Source organism: Bombus huntii, chromosome 3 (genome assembly GCF_024542735.1).
Source record: "Bombus huntii isolate Logan2020A chromosome 3, iyBomHunt1.1, whole genome shotgun sequence".
Lineage (NCBI taxonomy): Eukaryota > Metazoa > Arthropoda > Insecta > Hymenoptera > Apidae > Bombus > Bombus huntii.
In genome coordinates, this window is record NC_066240.1 from 1,270,776 (window position 1) to 1,283,537 (window position 12,762).

At 39.0% G+C, this 12,762-nt stretch overlaps 1 protein-coding gene across 9 annotated transcripts in view; it reads left to right on the plus strand.

Annotated features, from left to right (window-relative positions):
• The window catches only part of LOC126863943 (metabotropic glutamate receptor), a 34,209-nt gene extending 21,692 nt beyond the window's left edge, over positions 1-12,517 (plus strand). For 7 of the 9 annotated variants that reach the window (XM_050614706.1, XM_050614705.1, XM_050614707.1 and 4 more), the window contains 3 exons: positions 1,903-2,559; positions 2,985-3,456; positions 9,818-12,517. In XM_050614706.1, the coding sequence (XP_050470663.1) occupies positions 1,903-2,559; positions 2,985-3,456; positions 9,818-9,963 (1,275 nt within the window). In that variant the 3' untranslated portion in view covers positions 9,964-12,517. Of the gene's footprint in view, positions 1-1,001; positions 1,205-1,902; positions 2,560-2,984; positions 3,457-9,817 lie in introns of those variants that run through there. The other 2 variants (XM_050614712.1, XM_050614713.1) reach the window with 2 other exon arrangements.
• Positions 12,518-12,762: the final 245 nt, after the last annotated feature.

Consider the following 12,762-nt stretch of genomic DNA (forward strand, 5'->3'; position numbering starts at 1 on the left):
GCAAGTAAAAGTACTTTTGACTTTTTTCCATCGATTAATTGGAACTTGTCGAAATACGGCCTTCCTGCTCTCTTTTCTCTCATTCCCCTCCTTCTACCCTCTTTAGCATCATTCTTCGTCATCGTTCCCCAGAGCCGGAGGGCAAACTTCCCGCGAACTCCAGACTCATCGTCGGGTGAACCGCTTTCGGCAGTTTTACGCTCATTCGAACCTGGTACAATATCGAAATTGAAGTTCCTATTATTGGATTTGGCGAATTTCAACGACCGGCAGAGATAATTATCCTTCCTGAAACTTCGGGGGAGTGTGAACTGCTATAAATTGAAATAATTCCCCGATCCTAGGAAATTAACTTCGGTTACACAATTGAATTTTATCCCCTATTCCTTGTACACTTCGTCACTTTTAAGCTCTTCTAACCTGTTTCTTCAGAGGGTTTTTCAACTGTTTCACGAAATTGATTTTCTTCTTTGAGAAATTGGATTTAAGGTACTTTTACTTGAATTTGTCCTTTCTCCATTCTCTCAAATTTGTTCACAAACTTTTGTAAATCGCACTTTTAAATTACTTCGCCTTGCTGACAAGTAATGTTAAATAATTGACCTTTTCCATTTCTAAATCATTTTGTGCGTTATGTTCTTTTTTAGGTTTTTATACTTTCTCTGTATAGCTTTTTAACCTTCTATAGCTAGAAACTAACAAAACCAGAGAGTCTTCCCTTCTTTTTCCTTTTATAGTATTTCGAGTATTAATTCTTCTTACAACGGCGTGATAATTCTTCTTGGAATAATTCTTCTTAGAACGGTGACAGCATCCGTCTTGGATGATGTTCTGAAAAGTACCATTTCGTCTTGGTGATCGCCAAAGTCGCTCATGACTCTTCGCACCTGTCCATATACTATTTAAAGATGATAAAACGGCTAATGGGACAACTGACGACACAGAAGCAAAGAGACTTGCCTCTCTCGCTCACCATCATTACTCTATGATCTTATTTGTAGATGTGAAACCAATATCAACTACGTACGAGAACGAAAAGTCAGAACTCCAGTCCCTCGTCTGTTGTATCCAATTAACGATTGTTTCTCGATAAAAATCGTAAATCAACGTAAAACCGGGTGCACCGGTCGTGTTTCCAGCGATAAAGTAGCGGCTGGACATAAATTGCAACGTGACCTTCGCTACGTCCGCCTTCCTACCGCTGGATGCAACTTACAGGATGAAATATAACCTTTGCTCGACGGAACAGGTAACTCTAAATTGTCAAAGAACGCGAGTTTTATTGCACCAACGTTCTGGCCATTTATTAAAGAAAAATGTGAAAGAAAAAGGAAAAAGAAGAGGAAAAAAGGAGACCGTCCGTATATCCACGGATAACGGGTGGAGTACAATCTTTTCCCCAAAAATTCCCACGCGAATTCGTATTTCAGTCCCCGTACGAATGTATATTTCATTATCAAAGTGGAGTATCTAAGTTGCGCAGCGACGCGTTTTATCCGAAACATCCATCTCGAAAAATGAAAATAACAACACGCCTCCTATCTTTCGATCGATCGCAGGTCAAATAAAAGAATTTCCTCCCCAGAGAACAAACTTTCCAATTTTATAAATGTTTCTGTCAGAACGCGCCTACGACAGACATCGAGTAGACAGAATTGAAATCGTGTATCGTTTCGAGCATTCACTCGATTGTCCATCCAATAGAGTTCACCTGAAATTTCGACGTCGATTAACGCCTATGTTTCGAACGTGTTACTACTATCGCTTTTCACTACCAATTTTCACGCGATCGACAGGATACAGATCCTACGACATCCTAAATCGCATTCATCATATCGTCCGCGACACTCGACGAGAAGATGGGTCGATCGATCGGTAACGATGGAAATATCTCTCGAATAGGTGGTAGGAAAATGGTTCAACTCATTGGATATTCGCACGGAGGAACTGGTCTGGGCACGAGGCACCAAGGATCTACCAATCTCGGCATGCTCGCTACCCTGCGAGTCAGGTATGATAAAGAAGCAACAGGGTGACACTTGTTGCTGGGTGTGCGACCAGTGCGAGGAGTACGAGTACGTCTACGACGAGTACACCTGCGTGGACTGTGGCCCGGGCAAATGGCCACACGAAGACAAGAGGGGCTGCTACGAGTTGCCCATAAACCACATCAGATGGAACAGCGCGTTTGCGATCGCGCCAGCGGTGATTTCGTGTCTTGGAATCGTGGCCACCCTTGCAGTCGCGTGTCTATTGTTCCACCATAGAGACACACCCGTAGTTAGAGCGTCAGGACGCGAGCTTACGATCATTTTGCTGGCTGGTGTGCTCGTTTGTTACCTGAACACGTTCCTGTTGCTAGCAACGCCTACTACAGTTACCTGCATTCTTCAGAGGTTCGGTGTGGGGGTGAGTTTCAGTGCAGTTTATGGAGCACTGTTGACCAAGACGAATAGGATCGCCAGAATCTTCGATTCTGCATCGAGGTCGGCCGTTAGGCCAAGATACATTAGTCCTGCGTCCCAAGTCTGCATCGCGGCCGCGCTGATCGCACTGCAGGTAAGAGAAAAAAATGAAGCAACTGTTTGTCGTCTATTGAATATAGCTCTTTGATTAACACGTTCGTTATGGAATTTTTTCATTGCTTACTTTTTCGTCTGTAAATCGTGCGGAATTGCGCTAACAACGGGATACATCGCAGAAAATATTCTTCGTATAAATATAATTGAGTCTTAATATAATGAATCTTAATGCAAGAGGCATCCTCGAAGTCATTTTAAAGGGGATATTCTAGCTTAGAAAAACATCTTTTACATCTTTAGCAATCGAATCAGTATTCGATGTATTCACATTTTTGAGTATAACTCTGATCCACGTCGTATCCATTGAAGATGTTAATCTCTTTCACCGAAACCGTAATAAATAAATAACGAAACGGTTCTGAAATTTCCAATCGTGTTGTATCTGTGCTTTCATGATATCAGGTGGTTTTGACCCTGGTATGGATGATCATCGAACCACCGGGAAGAAGATTCTCCTACCCAGACCGCAAGCAGGTGATCCTCAAGTGTAATATCCAGGACATGAGCTTCCTCTTCTCCCAGTTGTACAACGCGTTGCTAATCCTAATCTCAACAGTGTACGCGGTGAAGACACGGAAAATACCGGAGAACTTCAACGAGAGCAAGTTCATCGGCTTTACTATGTACACCACCTGTATCATCTGGTTGGCATTCGTGCCGATCTACTTTGGAACCGGAAACGCACACGAGACTCAAATTACCACACTCTGCGTGGCGATTAGTTTAAGCGCCACGGTGACATTAGTTTGCTTATACTCGCCAAAGGTGTACATCATCGTCTTTCAACCGGACAAAAACATCCGCAGGAAAGTCACTATGGGCGATAAGTCTAAGAAGCAAGGGAGTAGCGCGGGAACCTCTTCTATTACCAAATGTGAGTAAATATTTGTATCGAAGAACATAAAGAAAAGGTACCAGAGTCGGGTCAGACTTGCGCATATCTTATTTGAAATAACCCTGTAAATGATACGGTTATTACAGTTTATACGGTTCCAGACATATTTCGTCACGTAAACAGAAATGTTCAGCTATGTGAAAAAAGTGGTACTATGATTTGTACGTACATCGATTAACGATGAGAAACGTCTAAGCTTCACACTCTCGTTACTATTCGTAATAAACAAATCGTCTAGCAAAAATTGAGGCAAAAAATCATGCATATGCATAACAATTATTTCCTTTTTTTTAAATTTGTTAGTGATATGACGTTGAGTCGAAAATAACTCAGAGAGCGTAGTTGCGTAAATTTCTAATACAGACTAGAACCCTTTCCAAACATATAGAATTCTAATATTTATGTAGAATTGCGCTGCTTTCGTATCGTCCTGTACTTTGACCAGGAAGAAGCGAGAATTTTGAAACGTACAGAAAATACAAGGCTATGCGTATCGAGTCTACATTGTCAGCAAATCAACCTTGATAATATCCTTTCATCCGTCATCCCGACATCTCACGAAACGAGACATATCCTTTCAGCCAACAATCTATTAAAGCTAGATCCCATTGTGGAGAAAGATTAAGATTTACATTTGGAATCCAATAAAACCTTGGCACGCTAAACGGTCCCATAAGACGTAGAGACGTAACCGATCGATTACACCGCGCGAATATAGTATTCGCGGTGCTCCATTTTAAAAGAAGTCGGCTTTAGCCTCGGTTCGAATCTGCCTGCGATGATAAAGGTGGCTAATAATGCCCGAATCCGCTGACTCGATTCGCTCGCAAATTACGAAGCCTCAAACACGGTAGTGAACTCGGCTCACTGCCAACACCTTGCACCACCCACGGCTCCGCTCTCTTGACCGTACGTCGCACATATTTTCTTTGTACTCCGCACTTTATCACGACACGGAGTCGATCAATTTGTTGGATCTTCAGATGTCTGCCATGGCACAACCTTTCTATCGAGGAAACGTTGTTTTGTCCCGGAGCATTATAGTTATTCTAAGCCTGAAACAGCTACGACGCCTAACCCTTTCATCGATGATTAAAATGACGAGGTGCTGCAATAACCGTGACGCAAAATTTCAGAAAACCTTGTCGTATACATGTACAATGTACATGCGTATATTCCCTGTGTGGAGTAAGTAGATTGTTAATTAAATAGAAAAGGACAGGTCTCGTAGATTTCATTAATCTTGATATGTGTATATTGTCAATATTCTGAGTAATTACTCTTGTACTCGTACATAAGTAACCGCCGCGCCGTTTGATTTTAATTTCCAAGATGTGCATAAAAATATTTCTGGCACAATGTACTGTATTTTTTAGAAATGAATTCAGATTTGACTTTGGCCTTGCTTGGATAAGGATTCGTATTTCACGGTTAGGTCTCCTAAAACAAATCTCGATATTTTCTACCGCGATCGAATCTTGTTAGATAATGCAAGGCGACCGACGAACACGACAAATGTGTAACTCGATCTTTTATCGGATCTTACTAAGGAGAATAACGTCTGACGTCGTTGAGGAATCGCCAGGGATTCTCGAGATGTAAATTTCGTTTCGACGACTCTCGATCGAGGGAAAGATCGACGCGTAGTTCCAATTTTCTGCATTATGTTTCATCCGTCATCGTCGAGGTACTCGAGTTCCTCTGGTAGAAGAAGATGGGAAACTGGTGTGCAGAAAGAATCGCAAACAGTCGGTGCTTGACGCTAATTTCCTTCCTCGCGTCAGCATCGCGTTTACATATTGGAATATCAGCTTGGGAAATTTTACGGCCGATTCGGTTCGCCCGAAGGGGAAGACAAAATAGGCAGAAAGAAGTCAGAGAGCTGAAGGAACTCTCGCGCAAGTATTTAATACGAAATTACGTACGTTATCTTGCCTAAGTGACCATAATATTTCCCGGCTATGATACTTAACGTGAATCCGATTGCCAGTGGTGGATCGACTCTCGTTCAATTTCCGTATGGAAATCGATTCTCCCATTACCACTGTCTATTGTAATTACGGACTAGTTACACAGCCGGGCGGCACGGTACGGCGTGTAATCACTGGGGATTATGGCAGGGGAAACGATAATGGCCGGAATTGTTCATGCTACGCTAAATTATTAAGTTAATTCTTGGATCTAGCGCAGTCACTTACATTTATCTTTGCCTCTCGGAATATTTTCAAACTTGCCACCTAAGGTAGCAAGAGATAAAACAAGGTTGAAAGGGAGAGAATTTTAGCCGTTCAGTACCTCTTCCATTAGTTAGAGGGTCTCGTCGGTAGTGCGGAGATGTGAAAGTTTCATGAAATTCAGGTGAGGTAATCATCCATCGAGTCCAGTGATCTTCGGGAAAGTTTAATTAGAATCTTGCTTAGCAGTGTAACTACCAAACCCGTAAAAATGGTAATGGGTTTCGAATTACTAAAAACTTGTATGTACAATTTGAAAATATTTATTTTTAAAAAGATGTTTTCAAAGCTTCCTTACAATTAGCCTTTTACATAACGGCTTGCGGCTGCGTCTGTCTAAGCTTAATCTTCGCTATCAGTCTCCTAGTTAATCGTATGATCGGGAAAAGTCATTTCGTCGCGACATGGTACACATAGTACTTCTGTGGTTGCAATTTACGTAGAATTTCGTGAGAATCGTTAGGTGGTGATTTGTAACTGGCATTGATTGTTCTAGCCCTTTTGCTCTCCCTATATTTTACCGAATATTACGGGATAACAAAATTTCAAAATATTTAAGCGATGAGCGTTTCGCAGTCCGCGTTGAAAATTCGCCGGGAAATTTCGTTAGATCGTATTTAATAATTTCATAAGCGTACGCATGCATTTCCACGTAAGTGTTAGGATACCAACTAATCTCTTAAAGAATACGATAATTGATCTAAATTATTTTAATTGGTTTAGATTAATTGGTTAGAATTTTGTATTTGTATAAATAAATTAACGTAATCCTTAAACTGTGGGTGTTCCATGCCCGGGCTATACATGATATACATGATATACATATATTTCGACCGGATTGTATTTCTCGCAAGATAGTAGGTAAAAAATATTTTCCCCCGCCTAAAAAGAAGTTATTGGGTAGGGAAACCTATGTTTACAAGGGCAGATATCTGCGTCAGTTTATCATCGAACAACGGTGATGTGGAACCTACAGAGGATACAGAATATCCCCGTATACATTTTGTGTAGGTAAATCACAGGCTTCTGTCCTGTTTTAGCTGCGGACAATAGTTTTGTTGATAAATTTATATTGTGATTAAATTTACGTATAAATTATTACAATTATTATTTATGTTTTTGCATCAGTTTTTATAATAAAGTGTTTCTATTTGAAGACTAAATATTTTTCATTTAACCCAGATACCTTTAAAAATTAGGGGTATTCAGGCCGTAAAGTTAACTATTTAATTTTAATCAACAGGTGCAACGTATTTTTTGTTTATCAAAGTATGATCTTTAAACTGTAATTTTCCGGTTTCTTTTACTTTATAAAATTTTGTACTTCATTGTATTTCGCATGTTTTACTTTGTATTCTTTACGATATGACTTATCTAAATAAATTATTTGATAAATGTTTTATAATAACCTTAATTTAGAAAGTTTCAGGATGTCACATCAATATTTTTGAACTCTTTTAACAAGTATTAGCTACTGAAAGATCCATCGAAAAGATCTACGTCTGCAATTTGAGGATATCGTAAAAACGTTTAGAGTCTAAGGGTTAAATTATGATACCTTTAAACCATACATGAGATATACGAAAATTTCTACATGGCCTCAAGTTCCAAATCCCATTATAATTCTTAAAAGTTCTAATTTAAGGATTTATCAGATTTACTTTCCTTCTTTGCAAGTGCCCTAATATGATAACATAGAAAGGAATATCCATCCATGGTGCTAGCACTATATGGATTAGCACGTCGAATGCGTTAATTTAGAAATATTCTGGCGATTTTATTGGACATTCTGACGTTACTAAAGCGAGATTCCTGATTTTGTAGCCAAAGAAGACAGAAAACTAGTCCTTGATGGTCTCTGGCTGGTTCTCATACAACCTAAAATCAAGGCTGCTTCTTGCCAGATCGATCAGTCGGAATGTATTATTAACTGCGTATTAATTATCCGTTCGTTACCGGAGGAGCCGAAACACGCAGTTAATATTGCATAAAGAGAAATACGCTATTACTGCAATCGAACCTCTTAGCGCTAATTACGATCGACATTTTTCGCTCTCCAAGCAGAGCTGAACTCGTCCTTGTTCGCACCATCGACTAGTATCAACGCCAGGGAATAACAACGTTTCTCTCTTCTCTCTTTTTTTTATCTCTCTCTCTCTCTCTCTCTCTTGTGTTTTTTTGCTTCTGCCTTTTAACTCTTTTCCGTCACAATCTTTCTTAACCTTTTTTTAACCGCGAACAATCGATACGTCACGCTACTCTTGTTTCACGTGTCTGAACCGATACGACCGTAATTTTAGACATTTTTCCTCTTTATCCTGGACCATTTTAGCACCTCCTTCGACATCGCACCAATCTTTAATAGCTTTTCCTCCTTTTCTCGGTTTTTTCCTCTCGACCTTTTTACTCTTTTCCCATGGAAGGTTTTTGCTCAATAGTTAAATCGCTTGTTTATTCTTTTTCTATTTTTCTTTTTTTTAATATCAAACAGGAGGCTGAGTGAAAATATGGAAAAATACAAGAGCATTTTTTTTAAAAACGAGATGGATACAAGACATGATACGTAACATCCGTATTTGGGCTTTAAATATACCTTAGCCTAAATGATTTTTCTCATATTAACTCATCAAGATACACGCAGAGATTTGACGCGTTCAACGAATCAAAATTTTTGTTAGTATTTCCGATATCCACTGTGTGATCCTCATAGAGTGTTCCTTCCCAAACACTACATTTAATAGTACATTTCAATGGATTTGGTAATTCTAGTGTTAACGAGTTAAAAAGGAGATACCTATAACGTATCATTTGTACCAGTTTTCCTTTGAATTTCACAATTTTAATTATTCGCAAAGAAGTTATTTCTTTGAAGCAACATAGATATAAATTAGTCACGAGAAAAAGTAAAGAAGGTTTCCAGATAGTCACTGCCCAAATATCAATTCCAATTAAAGCAGTTTAAGTCGAATGATCGTAGGAGGTTTGGTGGCGGGCACAATGGCCGGCACTGACGTTTGTTCTTTCCAACTCCGAGTTAAGTTTCAAACTAATAGTGGAAATTTTCATTTCCGAGCGCTGTTCCAGGAAGTTTAAACTGCTTCCCTGAAAGCCAGCCCACACGACCCAGACTTTCATTGCGCCTATTGCAAAATATCTGAACTTTCCCTAATTATACAACACTACGTCGTTGTTCTTCGCGAAATTAGCGCAATTTTCACAAACAACTCGTCAATTCCAACTTACTTCGTCGTTTTCTCTTTCCTTTCTTTTTTCTCCCCTTTTTTGCTTTTTCATGCAACGACGTGAACGCTTTATTCGTGTTAATCGCGTGCAATTGCGAGTAGTACTCGACGAATCAAACGCAGGATTTATGAAAAATGGGAAGTTCGTTTAAAATGAATTAACTACTTAAATGGCGTTTTCCATCTTTAAAACGAATGGTAGAGGAGCGAGACGTTAATGGGGCTTTAACGGTCAATAAATTTTACACCAGCTGTCGTAACATCCTCCTGTGAAAACGATATTCAACTTAATAACCCTGACCGATCGTAAATGGCATTCCATCCTCCCATTAAAACCTTCCTTGTCCCCTTTCAGAAGCCCCATCAACCAAATTGCCAAGTACCTCGTGTACAATCACTCGAAGTTACGTACATTGGTACATATTGTTGCAAATTAAATTTTCGAGAAGCGAAACTAATTGATATAGTGACACCTAAAGTTATACGACACCTAATTTTACAAAATTTCATGCGATCTATACAACATTTGACATTGGTGGTACAATCGTTTCATATATGTTGCTTTACATTGTTTTATAAAACTATGCAATATAATCTGGAAAAAGCTTCATACGTCGAGATGCCAAATTGAATAAATTGCGTTAAAAGCTTTAGCTTTTTGGTATTACTAACATTATTTGTAATATTTTTAATATTAAATTTCGTCCATTTTGTATAAAAAAAAAATACATACACAAGGCAAATATAGAGCTATATTTATATTTAAAGAAATATGTATAGAGATTTTTCAGAAAACTTCTTAATTATACAAAGAGCTTCTGATATATTATGAATTACAATCGTAGTACGATCTATACATTTCAGACACGGGATGTGAACTAACCAGCGAGAGCATGCCTCTCCAGAGTGCACTGACGGCCGCGGTACAGACGTCTGTAGGCGTGACGGAGATCTCCCTAGCGTCGAACACATCGAGCAAAACTAATAACGAGCAAGTAGCGCAGCTGTAGAGAAGCGGGCTGTAATTCAGATTTGAGGAAACGCGGCATTCTGGCGGCCGGCCAACCGATAAGACCTCCGAGTCCGCTGAAGGAGGACCACGACACGTGTGAATAGTGCGAATTCGTGCTAATAAGAAAAGTATGTATTTCGAATACGGTGAAAAAGTTGCACGGCAAAAAAAAGCAGTCGTGCAAAGCGGACGAAAATAATGTGCGTGCGTGTGCGTATGTGTGTGTGTGTGGGTGTGTATGAGATAAGGGAGTGACGGGAAAAGTCACTAGAGCCGGCTTAACGAAGGCACTTCCGATTCTTCCTTCTGTGCGCACTGCTGGTTCCTACGATACGCCTTCGATCCTCCACGGCCATGAGCAAGCTCGACTTCCTTGCACGTAGATCCATCGTACGATTAAAAATCAGGGATCTTGGATCCCAAGAGTGGAGATAACGCGAAGAGAAGAAAGAAAGACATGAAAGAAAAACGCCGTGACTACGTCGTATGTACATACGCTTAGATTACTCTGTTTATTACTCGTGCACGAAGTGTACGATATTACAAGATATGCTAACATCGCGATATATATGGAGAACTGTTTATAAGCGTTATTACGAAAACCTGCGTTGCATATTATTCGATACAAATATCGGTACTGTCGCTGTCGTCTTCGTTCGTTCGTTATATCGAGATCATTCGTATCGCGATCGCTGTTGTCGTTATTGTTACTGTTAAAACGGTTATCTTTGTGAATAATATATATGAACGATATACGTACACAGGCACGTATACGGATATTTATATTATATGCCAATATAGGTATAGTACACACACGATCTGGCTGGCATGAGTTTGAAAGTCTAAATATGATTAGTCTCGGCAACGAGATCGAACGAATCGAAAGTCAGCATCGTTGACGACAGCTAGAGGAGAATTCGCAGAAAGAATTCGAATAGCGGAGAATATCCCAACAATTATCATCCACAGGCGAATGAATTTTACAATGTTTGTATCTGTTATTGGTTTAACGAGCTGACTAATTGGTACAATTAAAGCGGCGCGTTCGGCCGCGTATCGACGATTAAATTCGATTACGATTAATAATGATGCGATCGAATAGAGTTTTCTCTCTGGTATTTAGCCGAGTATTTAACCGAGACTACGCTAAATGCTAAATCGTTGGAGTATCTGCATGCGCACACTCGTGCGTATAGGTAACTCGTGCCAGGAATTACTCTGTCGGAAAGGGTTTGCTCACGCATATGTAATTAGCTTGTTCGAGTAATCGACGTTCATTGTCCACGTTCTTCCCACATAGATCGTTGACGAAGTAAAGAAGAAAATATTTACATTCCGTGAGATGTATATATATATATGTATGTATATATGTATATATATATTATATATATACTATTACATAAAGTACTCGCGTACATACAGTCACATACATATACAAATAAACACACAAATACAGTTCTATCGTTGCACGAGATATTATGTGTTTCTTTTCGGCACACGATTACGTAAGTTGTTCATTTTCCTCGCAACTAGCTGCAATTAATTCGGGAAGATCGTTCGTTATAGTTGGAAACGAAACCAAATTTCCATTAAAAGAATATCTTTCGTTTTCGAATTACTTCCCGCATTTTTTGTATGGATTTGAGTTCCTAAAGGACATGAAATTGTTTCGATTACGAGCTAGATCGTTCCCTTAAGATTGTTATTATTTTTTAGCGAGTAATTGATATCTTTGACGAGTTGAACGTTTCAAATGTTTATTTCTGTTGTTTATTATAATCGTAAAGCGTTCGGATCGCAAATATGGAATTACCAGCAGTCAATAAAAAGGAGCGTAAAAGAAGTGCAATTCCATAGTCTGCCGTACGACACTTTAGAACAATAACTGGAGTACAGAGAGAACAAGGGTGACAAAGGGAAAGAGGATATGAAAGAGAAGAAGAAAGGGACAGGAAAATGACGATGACAGGGAAAGATGAATGGCGGAAAATTTTGAAACTAGGCCGACTACGCGATGCGTGGATTCAATATACATTTCCTCCATGAATAGTAGACAATAAATAAATCGCTATAAGGCGAACTTCAACCTGGTTCGATCAATATCAGGATTTACACTCGACCTGTTCGATTAACAACACCACGATTTCGTTCTTTGAGGCGACTAGTGGCATTTAGTTTTTTGCTGGAGGCATGTAACGCAGGAAACAGAAAAGACGACTATTGAATCGTATGAGAAATCTCGAAGACTATAATTCCAAAATTCATTTAACGATCTGCAAAGATCGAACTATTGATAAGAAAAATTCGAGATATAGAGAAAGTTAGATTGTTGCACTTGTAATTATAATCTTCGACGATTATACGCACGAATGAAAGCACGATTGTTACGAACGAACAAAATTTTGTCGTTATTAAGAAGGAGAATGTAAGGAAAGATTGACACGATGGGGAATTATAGTTCGAATGAATACGATGCATCATACAAAAAAGATAACTTTGTATCTTTTATTATAACACCGATCATTGAAATAGATTTTCCCCGTCAAAAGGAATTCTGGCATTTTATTATTCGCTCTACTTGAACATATCTCCTCCCTCTCCCCAATTACTAATAAAACAAAAATTGATTAAAATTTAATTGCGAGTCCGTGTTAATGTAAGAAAATATTCATCACTTGATAGAAGCCCAATTAAACGTATCATCAATCTCAATTCCAATCCCTGCGTTAAAATTGACAAACTCGTGTATTAAACTCATAATCAGCAACAAAATATATATTATGTATAATAATTTCGA